At 41.3% G+C, this 27,652-nt stretch overlaps 4 protein-coding genes across 5 annotated transcripts; 1 reads left to right on the top strand and 3 right to left on the bottom strand.

Moving 5' to 3' along the window:
* Window positions 1-493: 493 nt before the first annotated feature.
* LOC136423225 (uncharacterized) lies at window positions 494-27,510 on the top strand. Of its 2 annotated transcripts, none has more exons than XM_066411311.1 (3): window positions 494-657; window positions 1,343-1,442; window positions 27,350-27,510. In XM_066411311.1, the coding sequence occupies exons 1-3, from the start codon at window positions 586-588 to the stop codon at window positions 27,490-27,492; spliced, it is 315 nt and encodes a 104-aa protein (XP_066267408.1). In that variant the 5' UTR covers window positions 494-585; the 3' UTR covers window positions 27,493-27,510. The 2 variants fall into 2 exon arrangements, 1 of the variants encoding a protein (XP_066267408.1); XR_010753728.1 differs by lacking the exon at window positions 27,350-27,510 and adding an exon at window positions 1,948-2,183 and having other exon boundaries at window positions 502-657.
* Window positions 3,495-5,933, bottom strand: LOC136423224 (neurexin-4-like). Its single transcript, XM_066411310.1, has 4 exons — window positions 5,863-5,933; window positions 4,985-5,139; window positions 4,727-4,859; window positions 3,495-4,495 (listed from the first exon to the last, which is right to left on the bottom strand). Exons 1-4 carry the CDS (start codon window positions 5,894-5,896, stop codon window positions 4,323-4,325), a joined length of 495 nt encoding a protein of 164 aa, XP_066267407.1. The 5' UTR covers window positions 5,897-5,933; the 3' UTR covers window positions 3,495-4,322.
* Window positions 5,932-8,019, bottom strand: LOC136423256 (uncharacterized). Its single transcript, XM_066411365.1, has 4 exons — window positions 7,868-8,019; window positions 7,312-7,437; window positions 6,619-6,745; window positions 5,932-6,008 (listed from the first exon to the last, which is right to left on the bottom strand). Exons 1-4 carry the CDS (start codon window positions 7,946-7,948, stop codon window positions 5,932-5,934), a joined length of 411 nt encoding a protein of 136 aa, XP_066267462.1. The 5' UTR covers window positions 7,949-8,019.
* LOC136423695 (cytochrome P450 2U1-like) lies at window positions 11,649-24,153 on the bottom strand. The gene is made up of 5 exons (XM_066411975.1): window positions 23,171-24,153; window positions 21,422-21,599; window positions 14,670-14,819; window positions 13,210-14,007; window positions 11,649-12,851 (listed from the first exon to the last, which is right to left on the bottom strand). The coding sequence occupies exons 1-5, from the start codon at window positions 23,342-23,344 to the stop codon at window positions 12,673-12,675; spliced, it is 1,479 nt and encodes a 492-aa protein (XP_066268072.1). The 5' UTR covers window positions 23,345-24,153; the 3' UTR covers window positions 11,649-12,672.
* Window positions 27,511-27,652: the final 142 nt, after the last annotated feature.

Below are 27,652 nucleotides of genomic sequence, written 5' to 3'. Positions count from 1 at the left end.
ATGTATCAAATGTAAAAATAAATAAATCAATCATTACATCTAACGTTCTTCAGCTTATCTATCGTGATTACGTTAAAGGTAGCTGCATATTTTCCGCTTTCATGTGTATGTACCTGCTTTGTTGTTATAAGTAGAACCAGAAATAGTTGTGACGTCACTCGTGTGAACCTTACTACTACTGACGAATGCATCACTCATATTCATACTCAGTCTAGAAGTCTCATATGTGGCACCTCCTCTAACATGTACAGTAACCTAAACTTCCCACTGGACTAGTTTTACCAACAGCTGTATTTCTTAAAATTCAGATTCCCTCGGGCACCATACGAGCTTATCAAGTAATTTTTGTTCGAATGCAACTTGCGTGAGCACAGATGCAAACACACCTTGTATTCTGACGTGCGAGAACTGTTGAGTTTGTAAAACACATATTTACACTCTGACAGTGTTCATACAAATACACTCCAACAGCGACATCACGTGATCACAGCTCACAAGTGGGAGGGCTAGGAGGAAGTAAGTTAAACCCTAAGCTTTACGCGCGAGCTGTAAATCACAGTATTTCGAAGTTACCAGACGTCCAACATGAAATTTGTTGTGGCCTGTCTGATGTTCCTTACCATCGCGGGCTACACTCCAGGACAGTCCGTCCAAGGGGTATGTACGTAGGTAAAGTTCTACATACTGAAGCAGAAGTACACACCAGCTGTTGTACGTTAACTTAAACAGCGTTACGGTGTTCCTGGGTCTAATCTGAGGTTTATTTTGAGGTTCAGTTGAACCCTTGCGTGGGCACCTCTTCCGACATATTCCTTTTCATGGTTCATGGTCGATTTAAAACGTTTGAGGCGTTCGAAATATCGGAACCACCCGGATGCAGAAAATGTCCTTTAATTCTCTTATGATATACTATAATCGGCACGAAGTCGAAGGTATACGAAGCACTGCAGCACTGTGCACGAAGTCATGATCAATTTTTATTCACCTTTTTGTGTATGCCATTTCTTTGTTGGTTGCTAGGGTTACGGAAAAAGGTCTTTCACCATTTACGTCATCATCGGACACGATGAACTACCGTATCCTGTTCAAATAGTATAGATAGTGAATTGTACATCTTTTAATGAAAAGGACAAGGAAGTAGTTGTCACTTTAGTTCAAACAGGTTAACTGAAACCAAAAGATTATATGTCTATAAAAAGTCTATTAGCAAGTCTCGAGCGTCTAGTGGTAACCGTTATTGAACCCAAAGATTATACTTTTTGGTGACGTTATAAGGAAATGGAGACATTTTGACAGCGGGATGACAGAAGCACTAATTACAACATATCACATTGTTACTCAGGTACCAGCTCACAGTTGTTCGTCTCAGGGCCCGCCTGGTATCCCCGGGAGAGACGGTCGTGATGGGACGCCAGGCCGAGACTGTCCTTGTGGAACAAACGGTACGGTCATAAATACGTTACAACTGATACAGACTCTCAAATTTCAAAAAGGGACACTATATTTACATAGAACTATCTCGATGACTACTGTTTCCCTCTCGTATACAGCCTGCAAGCCTTCAAAGCCACGTTATGTTAACGTAGTTTGTTATGATAACGTGTAGCCGGCACATATGTTACGATGACGTGGCACATACCTACGTTAACATAACCCTTGTATGTACGTAACGTATAACCCCAAAACGTGACGATTTCGATAGTACGATATTTAGACACAAAAATGCCAGGACCATATGAACGTCACGTTTAGTGCGTGACGTATAGCAAACGTAGGTGATGCCATACGTGACGTATGGATCCCAAAAACGTTCTTTTTTACGTAATGTATGTAATTTCGACAAGGAAATGATGCCATACTGCCAGTTCTTCAGATCAATCAATCAATCAAATGATTTATTATTCAGCATCGTTCAGTAACTGTGGAAACATCACCGTACTTTCTCAGCCCCCCTCTCCCTGCATGTTGTGATGCGACAACTCCTGCATCAGCAGGATGAAATCCATCAGCTACAAATAGAGATGGCGACTCAAGAACAAAGGTTTCAAGTCGAAATACAACTTCTCCGAAATGAATCTGCAACCAAGGCACAAGAGTTGCAGGCTGAGATGCGACAGCTTCAAGATGAGATGGTAGCCAAAGACCAAAGGATCCAGGCATTGGAACAGCGAGACTACATCGAGCGTTGTAAGTAATGCTTGCAATATGATTCCGATCTTTATATTGATAGATGGCAAATACAATTTTGAAGACCTTTAAGGAAAGTTATCTGCATCAGCTAATTAGTTGATTGAACTTCATCGAACCGGCTGCGTCAGAAAATGGCGTAGTTGAAAAGAAAGAAGGGACGACGGTGGATGACATAATTTGTTTAAATGCATTGTTGCACAAAAAACATCTTTGGACATGCACTTGTAACTTCCTCAGGTGAAACCGGTGTGTTGGCCACCAATCCCTACAACGTCCTCGCCACCGGCTCCGGCTACCGCTACAACTACCAGACCGCAAACTTCAGCAGGGCCTTCCGGACGACCCCCGTGGTGACGATCGGCTTGACGGTGCTGGACCACGCTCATACCGTTACCCTTCGTGTCCAAACCGACGTTACTGAAAAATCGACAACGGGTCTGACGGTGCGTTTTGGTGCATGGGAAGATGCAAAGCTGTACTATGCTCGGCTTTCCTGGATGGCCTGTGCATGATGTGTATCAAGCTTGAATCTACTGATTATATTCGTTACAGCAAGGCTTTGAATTTGTTCAATCTAAAGTAAAGAGTTGAAACACCTGTGTTCAGGCGTATTTGCAGAAATACAATAATCACAGAGCTAGACTTAAATGATTTTGGTTCGATTGAGACATATGACTGCATTGAAACCTCCTTGTTTGTGGTAATTTGTGTTTACTCTTTCCGTGTGGTTGTGTCCAGTTCCATGGCTGCTTATCAGGATACATTACAGAAAACAGAGCACGACTCAAAAGAGTTGAATCACCTGTATCTAGTCGTGTTCAGAGATACAATAAACACAGAGCCAGACTAAAATGATTTTGCTTCGATTAAGACACAGGAATTCATTGAAACCTCCTTGTTTTTGGTAATTTGTGTTTATTCTTTCCGTGTGTTTGTGTCCAGTTCCATGGTTGCTTATCAGGATATATTACAAAAAACAGAGCATGAATCAAAAGAATTGAGTCACCTGTATCTAGTCGTGTTCAGAGATACAAAAACAAAGAAACAGACTTGATGATTTTGCTTCGATTAAGACACATGACTGCATTGAAACCTCCTTGTTTTTGGTAATTTGTGTTTATTCTTTCCGTGTGTTTGTGTCCAGTTTCAGGGTTGCTAATTATCAGGATATATCACGGAAAGCAGAGCTTGAGTCAAAAGAGTTGAGACACCTGTATCTAGTCGTGTTAAGAGGTACAATAAACACAGAACCAGACTTAAATGATTTTGGTTTGATTAAGACACATGACTGCATTGAAACCTCCTTGTTTGTGGTAATTTGTGTTTATTCTTTCCATGTGTTTGTGTCCAGTGACATTAAAATATGTTCAACTCCAAGCATCATTATCCTATTATCGTATTTGTGTCTAATGAGCAGGGTTCTGGGCTCACATGTATATATGTATCATCGGGTTTTATGTGATATATGTGTTACTTGTCTACTTAACAGTACAATAATACAGCTTTTTTCCACGAACTGCAAAACTCTGGAATTCCCTCCCAGGCCACTGCTTTCCCCCCGAATACAACCTACAAACCTTCAAAACAAACACACACCGCTGTCTCTCACCTATGCCACATTAGATCAATTAGTTCAATGCCGAGAAGTGGCCTCTTACGGCCTTGCATCGAGCGAGATCGTTAAAAAAAACCTCAAATCGCACAAGTGACAGGATCTTTATGACAAGCAAACCAAAATATTTTCCAACTTGTCAACCACTCGGTTAGAATTTGATCAAACTTCTATGACCTACCTTGTATAAAAACATAAACATTGACATCTCAGATTTAATATCATTCAATTATAATAGCTGGGGTATCTTAAGATAATTAAGCAAATAGTAGTTCAGATGATATGTTAGTTAAATGTAGAATGTAATGCAAAATATGCAATGCATTAATTGATGTTACTTCTACTAATTGTTACTATGTCTAAGCAGGTAAACAATTGTAACAGCTTGGCTATCTTGTTAGTTAAATGGAATGTAATGCAAAATATGTAATGAATTGATTCATGTTACTTCTTCACTGCACTGTTACAAGGTAATTGTCCGGATTCTTTAACAGGCAGACAATATTATTCACAGATAGACTCAGGGGTAGCAGATGAGTTTCCCCAGGGTGTGATAACCCTGTTCAAGACCATCACCAGTATCCCCAAACCTAAGCTGGGTGACTGGCAGGTCATCTTTGTGAGACAGGAACCCAGAATCCTCACGCCATGTGTAATCATTGGCGTCACAGTCGCATCTGCCAGAGCATGTGCCTGTTGTGCAGAGGAAGAGCAAACAATAACGAGGCTTTGGTTGATTTGTCTGGGTCAAAGAATAATAGCAGATAAGGAAACAGAAAACTGCAACCACCCTGTGTCACCCACCCACCCATAAGAAATCGCTGTCTATGAATCAAAGGTGGACATGTGGCACATCTGCTTATGCTACTTTACTACTACTACCCCGTATAGCCTGCATGCAGGGGGTTGATGCTTTATAATCACCTGATTGTCCACATGCACATTTCCCACTTCCAGGACTGGCACCTCCCCAGTAGTCAGCCTGGCGACCATCCCAAGTCACCCACCAGGCGTAGGGTGTGGTAGAGCTCCAAATCACTGAACCATGGCATTCATACTGGATATACATATTTGCGTTATTTCTAGCTACATGTAATTATAGTAATCGAAATAAACTTCATACCACAAATATCATCCAACTGAAATGTAAACAATGAGACTGGATATGTAAACAACATTTACTTTGATTTGCTGTTTGCACAGAGTTGACTGGTCCACCACAGCTCTCACTTGTTCCATGCTATTCCAGTATGTCACATCCCTGGAGTAGGCACCTGGATTCTCAATCCCGACTACATGTGTCCGTGCCTCGCTGTTGTGGCCAATCAGGGTAATTGCTGAAATTGTAATTATGCATGAGAATGTTTGCCTAAACAAAGCCCTTTCTTCTGAGTGTGCGTGTGTGTTCATGTCTGTGTGTGTGTGTGTGTGTGTGTGTGTGTGTGTGTGTGTGTATGCGTGTGTATGTAAGTATGCATGTGTGTGTGTGTGTGTGTGTGCATGTGTGTGTGCATGTGTGCATTCGTGCATGCGTGTGTGCATGTGTGTGCCTGCATGTGTGTGTGTACATGTGTGTGTCTGCATGTGTGCATGTGTGCGTGTGTGTGTACATGTGTGTGTGTACATGTGTGTGTGTGTGTGTGTGTGTGTGTGTGTGTGTGTGTGTGTGTGTGTGTGTGTGTGCAGATCTTTCGATTGGCAAAACAGTATCCATTTAGCTAAAACATATTTGAGACAGTTTGTTCCGCCATTTCACGATTTTGGAAACACTCATGCTTGTACACTTACATGAAGACTACCAAGACCATGTTATTTACTGTTGAACTAGTTGATCTAGTATCATTAGTCTCATCCTAGCTCTAAAAAGTCATACACTTAATTCAATGCCTTTCTTATTTTTCAATGCTTGCCAGAAAGTTGTACAATGCCATTTTCACATTCTTCTAGTCAACACTATGCTCACAAGATTTAAAGGGCTCCTTGCTTATACACGTAATCATTGTCACCTAATAGCTGGCATTGTCTGCTACACCGTATAACAGTTTTAGACCTTTCCTAACCTTTTCCTTCCTCAACATCACACTGAACAACCATCGGCAGGACCCCACGGTCTGGTCCGTCAGGGTCGATCACGTAGCTACGTAGAATGCCTGGTTGTTGAATCCACTTCTTTCAACTACTTCAGTGCAGTTGGACGGTAGATAACCTGTCGAAGGAAATTAAAACTTTAGATTATTGCATTTCTTTGTGTTTGTTTGTTTGTTTGTTTGTGCCTTTTTCATTGCAATATCAGTAAAACAATAGGTGGTGAGATAGAATGCACGATTTTTGAATCCACTTCGTTCTACTGCTTCAGTGCAGCTGGATGGCGGATAACCTGTAAATGAAAAATCAACTAAAACTCCAGATTTTTGCTCTTTTTGGTTTATTGCAATATCAGTAAACATACTGGTTCTGATTAGCCTGATTCGTTCAAAGAAAACACTGTGATAAAACGGTAACAGTGGGGTTCAAACTCCTCCAACTGACCAATCTAAACTGATCTAGACCTTTTAGCCTAATGATTGAGGAGTGCGGCCTGTGGACTCTCAGGCCCGGGTACGATCTTCGGGAGCCAGGGGTCTGTTTCTACTCGCCTCTAGTGTTTCAAAACATTCAACTTTCGCATAATACTCTCCCGTCCGAAAGGGTTTCCAAGATGTTATAATTACGAAGAGATGTCTTTGAAAATGTGTTTTTTTTTTCAACAGTGGTGCACCTGCATAACGATATTTCTAGTAGAATCGTTACGGTAGTGATTGACAAAGAAAGCTTACCTCCTGAGTCAGTCTGAGTTGTGTTCTCGTTGCGGCCTTCAAGGGCTGACAGCCTCTGCTCAAGGACATCATTCTGTTGCCTCAGATCTGAAGTCAGCTCATCAAACTTGATTTGCATGTCACTCATCTACATGTGGCAAGACATTGGCGTTATCAATAATACAGTTAGTTATAGATGATTTATGACCAGTACTTAAATAATTTTGTGCTTGTTTTCACAAAACGTAACATAATAATGCTAGGTAATAGGCATTCCGCTTCCTTTGTACTAAGGAATGATTAAGGCAAACACTGGGGAATTAAACTATGGAAATATTCAGAAACATTTTATTGAATGGGGAACACTATGTCATAAATTGTTACATTAGTGTTCATGTACTGAGAAAAGTTGCAAATTGTTCTCATCATTTTTGAGTTGCGTTTGTGTGCGTATGTGCAATGTATCTGTAATTTTCAGTGTTGTTGGAAAATCTTAATAAAGATTTTAAAAAACACTGGGGAATTATCGGAATAACGGTCGTGAAGGTACAACACTATTAGATAGGTCTAAAAGACAGCAAATGGAACCTTAGCTCTTTATCCGAGCTGCTCTATCATTTATATCATTTGTGTCATTACAAACAAGAGTGTTTTTGTGAACCTATCACTCTATTCCTGAGATTACTTTCATAATAATTCTAAAAAAACTCTTGCCTGCTCTCGAATCTGTTGTAGATCGGCCTCTCCCTGCCCCGAACCACACTGCTGCACGCTGGACGGGGGAAGCACAAATGTGTAGGAACACTGCCCCTCCCGCGTGTAGCCACTGTGTGCTCGCACCTGTTGAAAAAATGGGAACGTAGTCGTTTTCGTCATACTATCAACGTTGTGGTAGATACTATCAAGAAGATTTTGTGGTAGATCGTGTTTGTCGACACCTTGGTTGGTCGAGTGCTTATAGTTTAGAACATCAGACAGACCTTTGTGTCAAGGGTTTGCAAGTTGTGCAATCACCTCACTCGTTTGAAACTATAAACAAACATAAACAACGACCCTGACCGTAGCTTCAAGCCTTCAACATTCACTTCCTCAATTTCTGAAAACATTCACTTTATCATAATACTATCAGCTTCAACATGATAAATATTACGTCGAATGCTTTGTCGACATTTTAGTCTTTTGAAATGCCGTCAATAACGTAAACGCTGCGCCACTATTAACAGCAGCAGTTGCTCCTGTGCTGCTGCGTATCAGCACAACTTTGACATACCTCTTGGGTGGACTGGCCTGATGTGAAGCCCGCTGTAGTGAGGAACACTAGACAGACAATAAACGTCATGTTGCTTAACATGGCATGCACTTTAGATTGCAATATATCTTCTGAGGACGTCCGGTGAAGAATACATTTTACACCGCGCAGAGATTCCAGGTTACTTCCTCGTCGTCTCGTATGCATGTATGCATGAGTGACAGTCTAAAGCATTGGTCATGTGATGTAGCTGCTTGAGTGAAAATATGTGCCTTACAACTCAGCTTTGGTGTTGCAAAACAGTTCTGGCGCGTCAGAATGCAAGGTATGCTTGCGATGGTCACGCAAGTTGAATTTGAATAAAGCTTACTCGATAAACTGGTGCAGTGACCTTAGGAATCCGTGAGAAATAAGTCAACGTCAAAAAGTTGTCACATAGAAGATTTCTAATGTAACGGGGGTTGCCCTCACTTATGACGTTTTTTACGCGCTCGAACTCACGGCGCTCCATTGCTGGTTGCCAGAGAATGGTCATGTTTTAATGAATGAAATTTGAACACATTCATCTAAAGAACATGCCTGGACAAGAAATGTATTTATACTGTCATGGGCCCTTCACGCTTCGTGTTACAAGCGGAAGACGCTGTGAGACATTTTCACGACTGTACCTTCTGATTTAGTTCTACGCCAGATAGTGTGCCTAACTTAGAACGCTTTGGTAATTTTGCTCTCTTTGGAAGTTGGTGATGATGTTAGGGTAATGTAAATAAGGCTTGAAGTCTGCTATATTCTAGCTTTCTTTTGACCGGAAAATTTTGACTGTGTGCACAAGGGCTATATCCAGCGCTTCCCAGCTCATGTTTTCACGGGAAATAGGCTACTACGCGCTGTGCGCGTGGCCCGACGTACGTCTTGCATGCGACCCGACTTACAAAATCATTACGAAGAAACGACACCGCTTACATCAACAATACTCCGTCTACTTATTGGGAAACATCTTCGCCATCTCTGTATTCAGTTTCCTTTTCATAGATGGTACCAATCACATGTTAGAGCGTTACAAAGCTGTGCGTTGAATCGCCGTCCGCCACCATCGCAGCCCCAAAAAATGGCGGGAAAACAACATCGCCACACGGCAGCGATGTTTACGTTGTTTTCTTTGGTCGGTTTTCTTCTCAACAAACACTTAAAGACCCAATTTTTGTGTGTTTTATGAAGTTATTTTTCTTATGTGTATGATAGTTGTGTATCTGCTTGGCACAGGTCGTATATTTAGGTGCCGGGCCGTCTAGCTACGCAGTGACCCTCTACTCAGCGTTGCCGTCATTATTGTCAAAATACTATTCTCGACGAAACAAGAAATGAATATGTACACATATGTTTTTAATGCAAATAAAAATTATGTGCATGAACTTCCTTATGAGCATAGTCAGTGGACACAAACACGGCGTACTTATGCATAATAAGATCACTAAAAATCCGTAATATGTCAGGGCGCGTCATAAGTTAGGGCAACCCCCGTTACAAGTGATGTATCATTTTCATATACAAAACTAGTATCCGTAGTACTGTTTTTAAGTACTGACCGTCTCTGTTTTCTGACCTATAAGGTACATGAACACTGCAAAGGGAAGTACGTAACTACCTTAAAGTCATTTTTAAGAAATAGAACAGTGGATGGAAAAAAATTGGTGCATGTTCGCTTAGCCAAGTCAACTTATTGGACTAGACCTCTGGCGAATGCAAGAATTGTCCGAATGAAATATAAAAGCGACGGTATTCAAATTTAGAACTAAATTCTACAGCACATTTTAACGGTTTAAGGCCTTCCAAAAGTAACAGTGGACAAAGTTTGAGGAGGACATCCGATACCTGCAGCCTTACCTGGACGAGGTTTGGAGGGAGAAGAAAGAGAAGGAGGAATGGGACAGTCGCAATTGATGCTCAAGGATTCAGACAACTCAACAACTAGAACTGTAGTTATATATGGTTCATACAATGTTTACTGTGAAGAAGGACTAAGGGCACTTAGTATCGTTCAAACAGCCAGACAAATGTTATAGAAGTTATTAGATTTTATTCACCAAGGCAAAATTAGATTACACCATTTATTACCAGTTTGTCCACTAAATTGACTTTAAAGCAAAACTGAACAAATGAACATCCTACATCACCAATATCATGTTACAAGTACAACTATGGTTTATGATTTGGTATTGAGCATTCAACCTGTTCAAATGTTTGAAGTGTACATGTGACAGGGTTTAGGATATCTTGTGGTTTGGTTATAGTATTTAAACAAATGACATCAACAAGTTGCAGATTAAGTTGTTAAGGTACGCACAAAAATGACATTAGAATACGTTCAACTTCAAGCACTATCGTCCTATTAATGTATTTTTGTCCGGTTCAAGGCAAACAATGTATTATTGGGATACATAATATGCTATATGTTACTACATAAAAGTACAATAACTCAACGTAAATGACAGGAGTTTTATCATAATAGTTGAAGTAATGATTGAAGGCAAGCTTAAGCAGATCAAAATATTTTCTAACGCTCTATTAGAATATGATACAACTTCTATGAGCTACCTTACAGCAAAACATGAACATTGACACCTCAAACCTAAATGGTTAAATGGCTAACCAGACCTTCCACCATGCCAAAGAAAGGCCTGCATATAATAGCAAGGTTATATTAACTATACTGGCAACAAAAAGAACGGGAAAAATACTACAGTCACCTTCTTTGCAGCCGACCAATGCTTATAACTAACTAGACTGTATGGTTGTCACTAAATATGTGATGATTTTATATATCCTCTTCACAATTTTGACCCCGTTCGGTCAATTTAGTCGCAAAACAGAATCCAATGTTCGAGGGTTAAGGAAGTTGTCTTCTTGTGACCAAAGCCGCCCTTCTGGTCTCCTTGAGTTAATGGGCTAAACCTTGTAATTGCATAAAATCCACTGACAAATTGGTCATGCAATTAACAGGATTCTACTGGGGTACTAAAAATCTTGAATTGTTCGCCGTGTCAAAATATTTTTTCACTGTTAGTATTGAAAATCAGTGTACAAGCGGCCACGATGACCGAAAAGAGCAGTTTTGAGTGTAAATAAAGGCACAAACAAACAAACAAACAAACAATTTGTTTCTACCCTGAAACCTTCATCTCGCCTTCTTCCACATAATTAAATCCCCGGAAAAGTGAATAAATTTACAGTCGATAAAATTATTGCCGGTCCATAGAGAATTGATTGAAACCAACCTCGTGAAATTGCGCTAATGAACTGGGCAGGCGAACAATACTCAAGCACCGTAGAGATGGTGTAGCCTGGAATCCATACCATTGGGGGCTCCTCGATATCTCAACGGCACTGGGAGTAACCCCCGCCCGCTCAGACAGCTTAGTCCGCTCGAGGTGTGTTTACGGCCTTGGATTAGATGACGTCCTTGGATTAGATGACGTCGCCACGGGCGGCTTGGAAAGTAGGGTGGCAAGCGGAAGTAGTGGTAGCGGTAGGAAGGCTATCAGAAACGGTTCAATAAAGCAAACTGGGCCCGGTAAAAGCCCCTAAGCCGACCCCTAGAGACTGGGACCAGGCTAAGATGGTGAGGAGCTCACAATGGTAACCAGGGTACCTCATAATACATGTAATATGTTATATGTGATACACAAGAATATTCCTAAAGGATAATTAGCTAAACAAACAAAAAACACCAAAACATGAATGGATTAGCCAACTAAGCATGATTTAATGAAGAAGCAAAATATGGAAATTTTATATAAATTTCTTTAATTTATATCTGTAATAGTATTGAGTATTGATTATGCAGTAGTCTCGCAGCTATGTGCACCAGGCATATTAGTCAGGTACTAAAAGTAACTGTTACTAGCATCAGTTTAAACAAAACAATAAATGTGATAGAAGAACACTTGCCCACACTAGGTAAAATCACTTGTCAATGAATGCAGGACATATTTTGTATAATTGTTCTCTGTACAACTGTGTATAAGTCACATTTAAGCAATGAAGAGAGAAAAAAGGGTACGGAATGAATCGTTATCACCAAATCCAGCATTTATTCATCATAGTGTCTCAAAAATAAAAACTAAGTGTGCAAAGGTAGAAAATTTCCAGACTGTGTAGTTGATATTGATATGCAAAATAATATAAACTAAAGAGGGTAAGGGGGCGCTTTGCCCTTATTCGCTATCTCCACGCCCACGGAGAGCAGATTCTCTGACAAGCATAGAATTCAGATTGACCAGGGATGCTAAGAGACCGCTATATTGAACTGTGACCTGACAGATCAGAAAGTTCGCCCCTCAGGTTGCTTTGCCTTAGAAATTGTGCATGAAATTTAGAATTCTCTAAAACTCCACACCGCGAAAGTCACGGGTTAAACGTTCCACACCCTCACAGCGCTCCCTCTAGTCTTGCATTTTTTTGGTCCAGAAAAAAAACTTTGAATACATGTATACATGTGGAGTGCTTGCTATACTATTGCTTATTGGACAAGAATTGAGTACTGATCAGAAATGGACAAGAATAGCAACAAATTCATGTCTCTTCATAATTCACCAATTTGGAACCAGAACTTTGAATTATTCTTTTGTCAAGAAGCAATTAATTGATATGCAATAATGCAATGCCAATGGAATCGATGCAGTATTTACGAAGTTATGATTGACTGAAATCAAGTTTCCAGACCTTCTGTGCCAAATTGTATCTTTCATTGTAAACCAAGTGACCGTTATATGATGAATTCCAAAGCTTGCTAGCAAGGTCTTCAGGCTTTAATTTAGTTCAAATTCCTACTTTGGAATGGCACACAGCTCATAAGGCCTGGGTCCATTGGTCTGTCCAAGCTTCCCCTCAGTTGATGGTACATCTGCGCCATCTGGCAGTTTGAAGGTGAAGTGCTGCAGAAGACTGATGGTGAACATAAACTGTTCCATCTTGGCCAACTGACTTCCAAGGCAGAATCGTCGACCTAAATGATGAGAGCAAAGACATTTAAGTCAATGACTGTTAAGTTGGCAAGAGAGCAAAAACATATTTTTGAATAGCTAAAAGTGAATACATTCATAAAATTACATATGGTTTAGCTCTAATGCATAGATAGGCAATGATAGGTTGAACTGTACAAACTTGTATTACAGATACGCTGTACAATCCGCAACAGTTTACTATAAGATAGAAGAGTTTAAAGTTCTAAAATGAGGTTTAGAACAAGTTCAACTGCATTTAGAGGTAAAGGAAACAAGCCACATGGTTTGAAACCAAATTTATGCATTGAAGAGCTATCATATAGAACGTGTGCCTTATGTTTGTGACAACAACTAATTTACCGATTGAGAAAGGTATGAAGGCGTCGTTCTTCGTGTACTGTCCCTGGTTGTCCAGGAAACGTTCCGGTTTGAACTGGTCTGGTTCGTCCCAGATGGTGGGGTCCTTCAGAGCTGACCACAGGTTGACGTGCACCATGGTTCCCCTTGGAATGTCGTATCCGTGCATCACAGTATCATTTGACGTACAGTGAGGAATGGTCAGTGGACCAACGCTGTTGATCCGCTGTATCTCAGAAACGGCCGCTTCTGTAAATGGAACCTCCATGCGCCTCGCCGTTGTAGGTGGAGCGCTGTCCCCAAACGTGTGGTAGATTTCCTTCCCGGCTCGTTCTTGCATCTCAGGGTAGATGACCATGTAGAGAAGGATCCAATACAGACTCTGGGCCATGGTGTTGGTCCCAGCCGTAATCAGGTCAAATATGATAAACGCCAGTTGTTGGTCTGTAAAGTTGTCTTGTTGTCCGCTCCTCATCTCCTTGATGTAGACATCCGCGAAGTCGCGGATGTCTTCTGGATCAAAGCCTCTTTGATGTTCGTCAACCTTCGTTTTTAAAAACTGTCGCATCCTTTCAATGGCCTCGTGTAGGGTCTGAGAAGATCGCCCCAGTACTGGGAGGTGACGGAGCAACTTGTACGACAGCATGATGACAGGTGGGGCTTGAAATGTGATGTCAGTGTCCTCTAGGAAAGTTTTGTAGGCGTCGTCTTCGTAGTCGTACCGTGTACCAAACACGATCGAGCAGATGACATTGGTCACAGCCTTCCTCAACATGGGAAAGATGTCGAAGGGTTTACCATCTGGGAGAGAAAAAACAGAAGAATGTGAATCTCGACTAGGCATTTAATGTTGAATGCAAACTTTATGTTTGCGGTATTTTGATTTCGCGGTACGGTGTGCTCGCAGTTTCTTTGAGTTTGCGGTAGCACTGTAGTCACATACTCCTACTGTAATGGAAAAAAAACGCCTTTACGGACAACCAGTCGGAAACCACTGACACTTACTTCCTAGCCTAGTTCATTAACATGTACTATGTATTGAATTTCGTTTTTTCATCGACAGCAATTCTATGGGTCATTAGCAAGTATTGCATTTGGGAAAAGTCACTAAACCAGCAGCCCCTGTATATCAGTGGATTCGAACTTCTGTATAATATAAAAGAACCCATCACACTTATCGAGAATACTCGCTGTTCTTTGTCACCAACTACACAAGCCGTAGTGAGGCTGCATTGCACTATCAGCTCCTTGATGATAAAGCACCATGCTTCACCTCAATTGAGAACGACTTAAATATTTCAAATGCGATGAACAATCTTTTGGATAACTCACTAAAATCACTGATATTGTCTGACTCAAATTTCAGATAGTTCCAGTCATGGACCTAAAACACTGCGAACACCCCCCCTCCCGTACTGCACAGAGTACAAAACATTGAGTTTACAGCTGTATTGAATATTCACCAGTTTTTATAATCTCCATCCTAAGAGCTTCAGCCTCTTCCAGAACCTTGCCCTCCAAGCTTCTCTTCCCAACGCCGAAGTCTCGCAGACCTGCCATGGTGAACTTCCGCTGTTCCCTCCAGAATGGACCATAGGGAGCAAATGCAACACCTGCAAATAAGATTGGATTTTTGAAGTTCAGATGCAACAATACCATTCAAATATTGGCCAGAAGTACAATGTCATGTACATTTAAAATGCTACATTTTGGATTTTCTTACCCTCTGAAATGTGATTTCTGGCATTTCGTTAAAAATGCTATCTCCTGATGTTTTTTTTTTTGCGACGCCTCTAGGGCGGAGCCGTTTGTATAGTGCTGGGATCAAAATTGAAAGAATTCTAAATATTCCACGCACGCATTCCCCAGGGAATTGGTTGTTGACAATGACTTGCAGGAACGGTGTTTGCACCTTACAGGGAGGAACTCAAATCTAATGCGTCGGTCACAGGAAAGGCGGTAGTTTTTACACACTATTACAGCAGTTTGCCAATGTTTTGATAAGCTTTTACTTCTACAATATAGAATTATGGCTTGCAGGGTATGTTGCAATGTACATCATGATGCAATATGTCACAGCTATTCATCTATATGTTTGATAAGTTCTAACTTGCTACAATAAAGGATCTTACGTTTCGACAAGTAGCTGATACAGGTTCTTTCATATGCTCTCTGAAGACTCTAGCTAACATATAAAGGGATAAAGAAAGGACGAAGGGACAAGGTTTCTCGAACATTGGACATGTTTTGTTTCGGAGAGTTTTTATCTATTTGCGTTTCTTTTGTTATGTGCGTTTGCGTCAACTTTGCTATTTCATTGTGTGTGTGTGTGTTTGTGTTTTTTTCCGCGATGATCCTGCATTCAATTTTTGGTTCTACTGAGTGAATGTTATCGTCGCACACTCCAATTCTTCTACGATGATTCCTTATGCAGTCTAAAGGTAACGATGACGAAGTTCACCCGCGGGCACTAAGAGAGAAAAGGCATGAATAAATCAATGTCATTAACCTGTCTCTGTCACAATATGGTCTGTGCAGCTATGCTCTTTCCCTGCATGAACACGATTCAGGGATTTGTTTTTTTTTCACATCCATGTATGTACAACGCGTTTGAGCCGACAATGTTGACAGAATGCAAGAGAGTGCAAGAGAGCGCAAATCGTATAGAATGGTTTAAAGTTATTAGCGTTAGTCAACCTAATATTTGATAAGAAAACTTGTCCCAGTACCTGTTTGTTTACGAGCGGGCTACTGGTGACCAAGCCAGCAGGATACTAGTATCATCGCCGCAGTGGCTCCCCTACCCCGGGAGCCCAGACTAGCACCGGGTCGCAAGCGATTTCCTTCGGTGGCCCAAGAACAGTCAGCCCGCCCGATCTTAATCAACGCTCCGGGGAGTTGTAACCCGGGGAGCCAGTCACCTTTCGGGCTAGAAGTCCCCTGGTGCGCTGATTACGGTATCGGCGGGCTTGGAGCTCTGGGTCGCTGAAGGAATTGGCTAGAAGGAACCGGCTAAAAGGCCCAATAAATAGTCTGGATCCCAGGGTATGAGTCTGATAACAGTACTGGCGGGAGCTCCCCTGTACCTCTACGGTGCTGGGAGCAATGCCCGCCGACCAGCGCCGGAGAGTCTTGACCAGGATAGAGCGGCCCCTGCGCACGCCGAAATCAGAGCGACTTCTAGCCTTGAGATCTTCCACCGAGAATGTAAAGCTTTCCATGCGGAAGCAGTGACTTCGCCAGTCACACGTTAATCAACATTATCAGACAGTGTTTCGAGGGAGGATCTGATTGTATCGCACGGCTGATTGGTGAATACATCATGTCAACTGTAATATTAAGATGAGAAAATCTAGCTGATTCAGCGAAAACCCTGGTGGCCCACGTCTGACCCGGTCCGGTAAAAGGTCAAGCTTGGTCAGTGACCTATTTTCGCCTTTGTTTCGGGGACAAAATACGTGTTCGTTCAGTCTGTCTTCAACTTCAACTCTCTTAGTTTATCAAGTGACCATGATCTGTGAGTAAGTAACTACCTGGCTGAAAGAATATACTGTTCTCTACATGCCAACTTCTATTAATTTAGATTGTAGGCATTAAACGATTCGAGGCTTCGACCCACATCCCGCTTAAGGGTCTTGCGGTGACTGTTGCGGGGTGTCCTCCGCACATTAGACAAATACACAAGGCACTAATGATAAGTGCCTTGTATATTTGTGCTCTAGCGGCAAAAACAGAAGGATTCCCTCTCAATTGTCAGTATTCTGGAGCCTAGAGTTGTTCTCCAAAGGGGGCGAGGATAGACTACAAAAACACTTGCAATATAAAACATTCTTGCACAAGGAAAAGAAACAAGAGCGCACGGCCAATGACACGGTCACTACGGAAGTGTCTTAATCGCCATGACGAGTAAAGGGAGTGCTTTCCTCCCCGTAACGCTAGGCAGACAGTCAAGTCATCAGAGCAGGGTTGACAGATCTAGGTTGATCAGAGTTGTTGACCTAAATGGAAATGTATACCTGGCCTTTTCTGGAGAGGCAGGAGTCTTAAGGTCTCATTCCTGTATTACTCCGAGTGTACAGTCTGAATGAGTCCGTGCCCCAAAAAATGAACGGCTTCATGAACGTGTGTCTTTATCGGTGGGAAATGCCCTTTTAGCTAGCCCAGCTGATCTCAAACTGATGAAAGCTTGTTTGTAACTGAAGAAATTAGCAGGCAAAGTTCGGCAGCCGCCGCGAGGTCGGAGGTACACAGCCCGGGCGTCGTGTGTAATGCGGTCATGCGCTTGCAGCTGGAAAGTGGCTTTTGGGGGGTGTAGCCAAGTGCAGTTTGTAATTGCTATAAAAAGAGATTGTATGTCGTGAATATGTTGTCAATTTTTGTACATAATCCAGAGTAAATGTTCTCAACATGGATTGAAAAACATTGGCACATTTTCAATATCTTCATTACGAACGCGCTCATGTAAAACACGTATTATAACATGTAAGCCTATGGGGCGAAAAAACTCATGAATGAGACCATAAGCTTATTACTAACCTGGCTGCGACCACGGCAGGCCCCCTTGTTGAATAATCTTAAGAACGGACTTTTTTTTTGTGTACGATGTTTCACATGGAACACCGTAATTTAAGAAGAAGCAGTGGTCACATGTACAGGTAACCGACGGTGCCTTTCAGAAAATTTGACCACACACAATGGCTAGTCTGTACAACGCATACTCCTGCTGTCCGGGGCTGACCGGTGTCGAGCGGCCGCTAGCTGCGACCATTGGGCGCTCTCTTGGCGTCTTACTGCGTTCATTGATATATATTGTTGGATCGCCGTTATCGGCCCTCTCGCCGTGACGGTTTTGAACCGGTTCAAAACTAAACAGTCGCAAGGGGGATAGCGACCAGGACGCTCTCTGCGCGCTCCCTTTGTGCTCCCTTCGCGATCCCAGGGTGACGTTGGCGCCCTTTCGGCGCTTTATGTTTCCTTTGACCAATTTGTGGTCGCAGAAAGAGCGCGACGAGAGCGCCGTCCTAGTGGAATGAGGGTCAAAGTCACAGCGCGCCCCACATTGGCGGAAACTTAATACGGTCAAAAATTCTTTACTAGAGGGAAGTTGTTGTTAGTTGAAGCGATATTCGTCCTTCTGTTTACTTAATATCTTCCGAACAAATCAAATAGAGACAGAATTATTCGTATGCCGAAGTAACGGTACCCTAATTAGGCCACGCCATTTTTGGGGGTTTCTCGGAATAGCCTCTCCTGTTTCCCCATTTTGAAAACAAATGCGTTGCTATTCCCATTCACATGTACAATTTTACTGTTTGTTCAGTTGTAGAGACCCAATAGCCACCAGAATAGATTATAAAGGCCCGGACATACCAATAAAGTATGGTCATATTTTATCATAAGTTATAATAATAATTCTTCATTTATTACAACTATTTCTCAATACCAATCCACATATTTCGTGGCAAAACTCAATTTTGTTACTCAAATTCTATAGTACTAGATCAAAGAAAGTTGTGAATTGCATAAAATGAGCCATACAAAGCTGAAGCTTGAATAATCCTCTTATTCTTTATGTCATGTAAACCCTTATCTTCACTCAAGACTATTTGCAAAAGATTTTATTTTAATTTTTTTTTCGCCCTGTCGCTCCAATTTTCTTCTAAAAATATCCGAGAATCAGTAGATAAAATTGTTTTGGCCTGAGAACGGACCAATTTGAAACGTTATATTCAAAACAACATTTTCCTGCTTTTACCGACTGAGATCAATGGCGTGAATCGTGCATGGACGATGTAAAATCAACTTTACACGAGAAATCCCCAAACACCGCTACTCTCATTTATCATTTGTCAAAACGCAACACTTTTCAGACAACCGACACTGGTGCAATGTGATTTCAAACTCATACATTTACGTCCAGAGATGGGAGACCTGCCGTTATAGCTGCCTTCATGTAGCCCAGGATGCTTTGTGACTAAGAAAATACGCCGCTAGTAAGAAAACCAGCTACCGTTATAACGTTTGAGCCAATGAAATAAGACTACAATTAATACGTATTTCTCAGCAACCAAACGTTAACTCATTTTCACTGAAAATCAACCCAACTACAAAGTATTACTTCTGAGAAAAGCGGGATTACGGTCGCTGTTGTGTGGTTGCATACCCGGCTTGCAGTCTACTATACTCATTGTTTGAGTCAGGTATATGCGTGTGAGACAGAATTGTGAGAACTATGTTCACATTTGGATGGCCCAAAAAAGAGCCAGGGTTGCTTGTGCAACCTTCTTGTTGAGTCTCTCGACAGAAAACGGTTACAGCTGGATTCTGGGCTCATTTGTGGGTGGTACCAATAAATGAAATACTCCTTTTGCGGCTTGTTTCTGTGCCCTTTTTAAACGCCCAAAGTATGAAATAATGATGCAAATGTAAATTTCACCGAACAGAATTGCTTTCCCCAGAATATTTCAAGTTTTACCCCCTGAAATCGCTTAGGACACCTTTAACGCTATCTATACCAGCAGTCCAGCCAGCTTCTGGCCTGTGCTTACACAAGCTCTCGGGCAAGGTTAATGACCCCACTTGGGGGCGGTATCCGTCGGGTCGGTCACTAGGAGCGCGATTTAGTCAGCCTAAGCCAGCTTCTTGCTGGGCTCATAGATTTATTATGTATGCTTATTCCTTTCATATTAATCCTCACGTCGCCTGTGTTTTACAAAAAAACAACACTCTTGTTCATGTCTTAAACCTGATGGGAGTTTAGAAGGCCCCAAAACAGCTCTCTCCAGAATTAAGTCAGCAATCTATTACAAATACTAGTAATTATCCTGCTGGCTATCACGGGTCAAAAGCTGGTAAAGGTCAAAAGGCCATGAGAGAGTCGTGTTTCCTGATCCCTTCAAATTAGATAAGGACAGTTAAAGGATTATATATTGTTGCGAGATCTGGGCAATGCAAACAAAGATATGAGCATGGATAGGGCAGAACACCACGCAGATATGACAACAACAACAAAACTAGACAAGCAATATTTGCGAGAGCATTTGCGAGAGCAAATACAACATATTTCATCCATTTCCCTCCCCGCGTACACATTTCCTCTGCAGAATTTCCGCAATCTGATAAGTCCAGAAAATTTTGCAATACGCAGTGGACAGTTCTTAGGAACCAACTCAAGTTGTGCAAAAGTTTTAATCTCCAAGCAGATTTACACGGGGCGCCGAAAATCGTATATGCTAGCCAGAGTAGCTCCAGTCAGCCATATACGCTCCAGTCAGCCTACGGGGCGAACTGGAGCTTATCTGGCTGACTGGAGCTTTTCTGGCTAGCATATACGATCTTCGGCGCCCCGTGTAGATCTGCTTGGAGATTACAAAAGTTTCACAAATTTCTGGTGGACACACTGCAAATGTCTGATGTGTATTTAGTACTGTTACACTAACACATATCAGTAGTACCATGATTACAGAAATATTGCTAACAAAAAGATACAATATCACTTGTAGGAAGATGAGTGTACTCTTGGTGTTAGCGAAAACAAGAAAACAAGGCATTGCTATAAATGTACACAGAGAGGAATATAGAGCATTGCATTTATAATAGACACACCACAAGAAAAGGTTTGTAAATGCAGGCGTAAATTTCGAACCTTCTCAATTAATCATAACTTCAACACCATGAGGAAAACAGCCAATTCTCCCTCCCAAGTCCCCAAAAAAATTTCATGATGAATCGATTTGAAGATTTGACGGGAGAAGAAGAAGAAGAAACATGAGAGAAAACAATCTATTACATCCATACTGTAGTATGGATGAAATATAATTAATAGAGCTACCTTGCTGATGCTTTATTTACTAATTGAAGAAGATAAGGGTATCAAAGGACTTGTATTGTGATTTCCTGACAAACGGGCATACTTTCAAATTCAATGGTCATCAATATGATATTTTGATGAAAAAACATTCAGTTTATGTGCCCAAAAATTGCTATCCTTGGGTGTCCAATTCCCAGATTGTCAAAGTGTATGGTGTCAAAAAAGAGTTAAATTGCACTAGCACGATCGTCTCAACTGCAAAATCATGACACCGCAAATACGCGTTTCCAATCTGTAAAGTGTACTGTTCCAACTGCGAACTTAAAAGACCCACCATTTCCTCTCCTACTGAAAAATTAAGTCCCCGCAAAATGACAGTATGCAAGAACAATAGTTTGAAGGTACCCATGGGAGTAGCGGTCCTTGGTCGGTCAGAAAAGTCCTCGCCCTTTTTGACTAGAGCCTCTTTGATGGTGTCGAAGCCGTTGAGAACCACGACTCGTTTGGGCCCATAGTAGATAGTGAAGATGTTGCCATACTTCTTGCTCAACTCTGTTAACTGTACGTGTGCAGCGTCCTTGAACTGGAAGCAAGTGAAAAAAAATCAACTTCAAGGCAAATCTTACAGATTCAAGTAAGCCCCCCAAAAATTGAAACTCTATTTGGAATTTGCACAATGTGACAAAGAGTTAGTAAGTACGGGGTTCAGTTATCATGTTAACGTTGGGTAACATAAATTCGTGGGGTACTTAAATTCGGGATTTTTCGAAAACGGGGTATTTAGGGATATGTGCTAGATGCAACATCAGTAATACCGCTAGAAATGCAAACTTGACAGACTAACGTATTCAGAACACTGTCTGAAAAGCTTCGATAAGCATGCATTAGAAGGCGACGAGGACAAAAACTCTTCGTCCCTTATTGGAACAGTCTGAGGGCTTCGTGGGAGACTCACACTACATCGTTGTCGGCTGGTTTATAAGACAAATGTCACATCCTCTTACTGCTAAACACAATCATTTACAAGACAAACTTATTTTCTTAAAATTGCTGACCTGCAATTGGACTCTAAGTGTGATCAATCATCAAAACCCCTCTTTGTTGCTACAACCTACGGCACGTGTATTTTCCCGCCGCCATATCATTACCCAGAATCCTGTTGTCAAGCAGACGACAAAGGTTTGTGAGGAACACGTTTTTGTCTAAATGTTGCGTGTGATTGTGGACTGAGGACGATATTTTCCTCAAAGTTTGCTCCTAACACAACAAGGCATGCATGGACATAGTAGTATTATCAATGCTACGACATCCGGCTAACTTGCCATGAATAATGTACACGTTGCCATGACGGTGAATGTCGACTTTGACGTTCTATAACTACCGACTCAACACACGGGTTGTTCCCGTAGGCCTGATGTGTGCGGTACGGCCGTTTTTTCGTGTATTTCTTTTACTTGGACACGTCTATATCCATAGCACTCTCCTCAAGCCAAGGATGGAACGAATAGCTGCTGTATAAAATGTGATTAGCGGTAAGATATTCAAGACGAATCTTCTCTCCCGAATTAATGTGCCCCCCTGTCCGACAGCACCGTAATTGTGCTTGCGGCGGACGGTAGTTTCAAGTTGAAATATTATGGTGTCAGCACGACTAGAGACAAAATCTACCATATATATGATTAGTGCAAAGATAGTACATGATACTGACTGAATAATAGAAAAAAAGGATGGTTTATTGTTCTGCTAGATTGATTTCAGTCAACCATTATCGGAAAAAGCCCGAATTTAGGTTGCCCAACGTTATATCAACGTTAATTGTATTATAGATTTGCAAACTTTAAACACTCTGTGGTATTGTATTTACAAAACACCTTGCTCTGCATATATTTTAAGTCCTAAGAACCTTTTTTTTGTCTTTTCAGGTGTAAAGGTAGCACAGAAAGGTGACTGAGACATGTTGATAATGATAACAAGATATGAAAACCGACAGTCCCACTCTATAGTACCGTAAACCTACCCGCATGTCAAATATCAAGACAATCCACCCAGGCTTTCTCGAGTTATCGTGTTCACAGACGGACACACAGATAGACACACACGCCCAAAAACATAGCCCTCGAAGGTTACAGATAATTAAGGAATATGTAAACTTACCTGATGCAGGGTAAAGAGGTTTCCGATGAGAGGCCACGGGCGGGGTCCAGGCGGTAGGTTACTCGGCCTCCTAAACAGCTTGTAGGTCAGCAAAAACACAAACACAGCCAGGAAAACTGTGGTAAAGTTAGTGTAGTCACGAATCACTGTGGCAATCAGCCTCAAAACAGACATGGTGCTGATATGCTGGGGTCGAGGTTTTTGGCTAGTCTTCAGGAGGTCCAACTCTGCCGATTCTGCAGATCTTATTATTTCAGGTCAACATGTTGTTAGATCAAAGGGCAGAAGAGAGAAGGCTGTCTTCAACCCCTTGTCAGGTGATCAATAGCCAATGACAGGGGAATTGAGAGGGAGATGGTGGTATGAATTCCATAAATCATGAGCTTATTATTCAAGGCTAGTTCATTTGTATCTAAGGGGACAAGATTTCCCTTGGCAGTTTTTCGACATCCAGCGCAATCTCGTATTCTTGCTGAGCAATGCTAAAGAAACTGACCGATAGACCGAATTTGCGTAGTCGGAGATAAACAACAATGTGTGCATATATAGTACCAGCGAACCTTTGATCCACAAACATAGGCATCATCAGGGCACTAGATAAGCACTACTGATAACTCATCTCTGTAGTAAATAACAGGAGTAACAGAGAAGTTGGCTCTCAGAAAGCGAGATCTTCGCCTTTCCTTGAGGTGCACAAGACGCTAATCTATTTCAGAGTTATACTGGTCGTTGGATAAGTGTTTTATTTTAATCTACTTGCCCGAACCAACTTGTCACTTGCCCAAAATTTGAATGACATAGTGCTTAATAGATGCATTTTTACTTGTAGGAAGGGTAAATTCTTTTATTTTTCAGTAACCCGGTAATCAAGTTATAAAGACAAACTTGTAGACTTGCGGCTAAAGATGTTTCAATGAGGGTGTTCTTATTCTTGAGCGTCCAAAAAATAGAGGCTCCAATGAACTCCGGTCGGTATGGTTACCAGACTATTCACGGATTTATAAAGTTGTATCTTTGTGCGTAGGTAGTAAAATTAGGCCACAGGATTAAAAACAAAAACTGACCGAGAGATCTACTTTAACGGTCAAAGATCAACACCTACACACACATGTTTGATATAATTATTGTGTAGAAGACAAAATGTGCTTGCTTACAATCCGCCTTTTGATAAAAAAAACACGCCTAACTGATCCCTAGATCCATAAATGCTGTACTGGATACATCCAACTTTTAAAGCTTAACAGACTTCAGAGGCTCCCATTCCACCAATGGAGACCGTTGTTAGTGATCAAAATTGCATTTGTAGGACTTTATGAATTGAATATGATCCATATGATGTAAATTGTATTTCCAAGACAGCAAAATATGCAGAATACACTTCTTTGTCAATTAAAATTCCGTTTGAACTACTAATAAGATTTTTGGTTTCTCAATAGTCACCTCCTCAGTGCACAGGGGTAACTTTGTCATCTGAACCATTTTACTGTAGTTACCTTCGCCGAGAAGGTTATGTTTTGGCGCATGCGCGTGTGTGGTGTGTCTGTTTTTGAACACCATAAATCAAGCATGCCTGAGTGATTGTCCTGATATTTAATATATGAGTAGGTCTTGATGAGACCTGGAAATGATTAGATTTTTAGCCCCCTAGCATGCAACTTTCTGATGCGGCGGAACTTCCAGTTTTGATATCTTCTGTTCTGGATATACTATGATCATGATTTTTGAGTGTAACAGCTTTTATTAAACTACAAGGGCCAATTTTGTTTAAGAGCTTGAAAAAGAATAACACAACCTACAGTGGTCAATCACAAAGGGATAAAGCCAGGAAACTGTTGGCTGAGAGATTGGCTCATGATTCCAGCAAAGAATGCTGCATGTACAGCATTGGAGATCAGTAGTGGCGCCCACACATTCTTCTGGTTAAAAAAATATGCAGACATTTTTAATCTCTTTTGTAGCGATTTATCCGCAAACACGTCTTTTCAGATCTTAGTTACATTTAGTTACCCTTGTGCTCTGGAAGACAATCAAATGGATTATTATAATTGAAAGCAGCACTAACCATCTTCCACACATGACATGATGATTACATTGACTACAATTGTTAAAGTAAAACATTTTTAAAAGTAAAACAGGCAATACCTTCCTTGTATATTTTTGGTTCCTGCTTATGTTGCCTAAATTTACAACGAACTTTCCATGTGTAGCTTCTCTACGCTTCCCGCAGAGCCTGTTGTACATGTACAGGTATGGTACACTTTTAGGCTAGCGGCAATCAAACCATTTTAAATGTATTCTCTGTATTACTTACAGTATTACCAGTATACCTTTCTGAGTTCAGTGTGTTTTTGTTACTCTGTCACAGAAATGTGCTACTTGACTGAAATGTTCTATTGAATCAATTGGTCAATCAATGTAATATTTATGCTCTGGTACAACTGGCAGATGCAACTGTGATGCCAATGATAGCACATGGCGTGAGGATTCTGGGTTCCTGTCACACAAGGATGACCTGCCAGTCACCCAGCTCAGGTGTGGGGATACTAATGGTAGTGTTGAAGAAGGCTCTTTATGCAACCTATAGATCTGCTTGGAGATTAGGGTTTGGGTAGATGCAACATACATGCTATGGACTCCGATTGTATGGAAGTACACCGTTCTTGTAACTCCGACATATCGGGAAATGTCTACATTACTATTGCCTACCACCTGCCGACTAATAGTTTAGGAAAAAAACTGAAAATTTGCAAGCTTTGCCAAGCATTGTAAGACTTTGTAGCGTCATAATGAACCAAAAACAAAGGCATTCGGACAAAAAAACCAGCGCAACTGACATTAACGATTAGGCACCTTTTACCAGCAGAAATGTGCCTCTGTTAGCCCTCATGTCATGAAAGCATATTTACCGCAGATCTACGAAAACTGTTTGCCACAGTTGTACTGTTTTGATGCAAGGCTAGGTGGGCCGACTAGCGTGAAAGGCATCCTTTACTTGGCTGTTTATTTTGGGATGAAGTTACGTCTCCGCTTGAACACCTGATCCAACCTTGCCTATTCACGAGTCATGGTCAGTACAATACAGGACAGATTTCTTTGTAACACAACAGACGAAAGCTCCAACCTGAAACATACCTCAACCGACTTTGATAGGAAGCATCATATCGCCAGTTCCAAAGGGTTACCTGTTCTGTCATTATGATAGATTACAGACAAAACCTCAAATGCGCGTTAATAAGAATCCATTTGCCAACTTCGAGCATGCAGTAGCTACTGGAACCCAACATATTGAACCTGAACATAATACTTTGTCGGTGAAATGATTAAAAATCGGAGACCTTTTTAACGCAGTATGACAAGAACCACCACTTTTCACATTTTTACACAGGTACCAGTTGTTCGTCCCAGGGCCCACCTGGTATCCCCGGGAGAGACGGTCATGATGGGATTCCTGGCCAAGACTGCCCTTGTGGAACAAACGGTACGGTAACTGATGCAGACACTCAAATTTCAAAAAGGGATACTATGTATGGAACTCTCTCGATGACAACTGTTTCATTCTCGTATACAACCTGTAAGCCTTCAAAGCCACTGTTAACCACGATCTCCTACCATAGCCATCTCCATCTTTCATCAACTCATTCCCACAACTAAATGCTTAGAAGTGGTCAATTAAGGCCTTCCATCGAGAAATCCGGTTAAAAGCATCTGGCAGCACCTTTCAAGTGCTCTCGACATCGAACAGTGATAAATAATGCTAGAGTGATTGGGAAGAAATACGCTACATACCCTGTACATAACACCAGAGCAGCTCTTCATACTCGTATTCTGTATAGTACGTACGATCGTGATGAATAAACACTACATCGCTGCTAAACGTTGATGTGAATTCAGACGATATGACTAGTTTGAAGAAGACTTGGAACCTGATGCCAGTATGGAATATTTTCGACAATCATAGTCTAACATGAAATGAAAGTTACATCTACTACATTTCAAATTTCTTGTTTCCCAGACTATGAGTCGCTTTTCATCAGAATTAGACTGGACATGTTGATGGTTGATGGTTGTATGCTTAGTATGCAAACTGTATGCTAGGATTCTCAAAGTCTATTTGAATTTACAGGGGAGCATGCTTGGAATTTTTCTAAATTGACAGATACTCTTGTGTTTCCTCAATAGATGCCGAGATTGGTGAACTGCAAAGTAACTATCAGGAGCTGAGACAGCAGAATGACGTTCTCGAGCAGAGGCTGTCAGCCCTGGAGAATAAAACCGAGACCACACCCATACCTTGCACAGGAGGTAAGCCATATAACATGTAAAAATGTTCCTAACAAATGCAAAGCTAGGTACCAATACTAACGAAGAATTTTGAAATCACGCTTTACCGTATAACTAATGTGCAATATACAAATCTGGGTACACTCACTGAATGATCTTTGTAAATAAGAATTTTATCAGGCTGAGGAATTGTAAATTCCC

This window comes from Branchiostoma lanceolatum, chromosome 17 (assembly GCF_035083965.1).
Source record: "Branchiostoma lanceolatum isolate klBraLanc5 chromosome 17, klBraLanc5.hap2, whole genome shotgun sequence".
Classification (NCBI taxonomy): domain Eukaryota; kingdom Metazoa; phylum Chordata; class Leptocardii; order Amphioxiformes; family Branchiostomatidae; genus Branchiostoma; species Branchiostoma lanceolatum.
The sequence above is the reverse complement of the archived record's forward strand: the minus strand, read 5'-3'. Positions and strand labels throughout refer to the sequence as shown.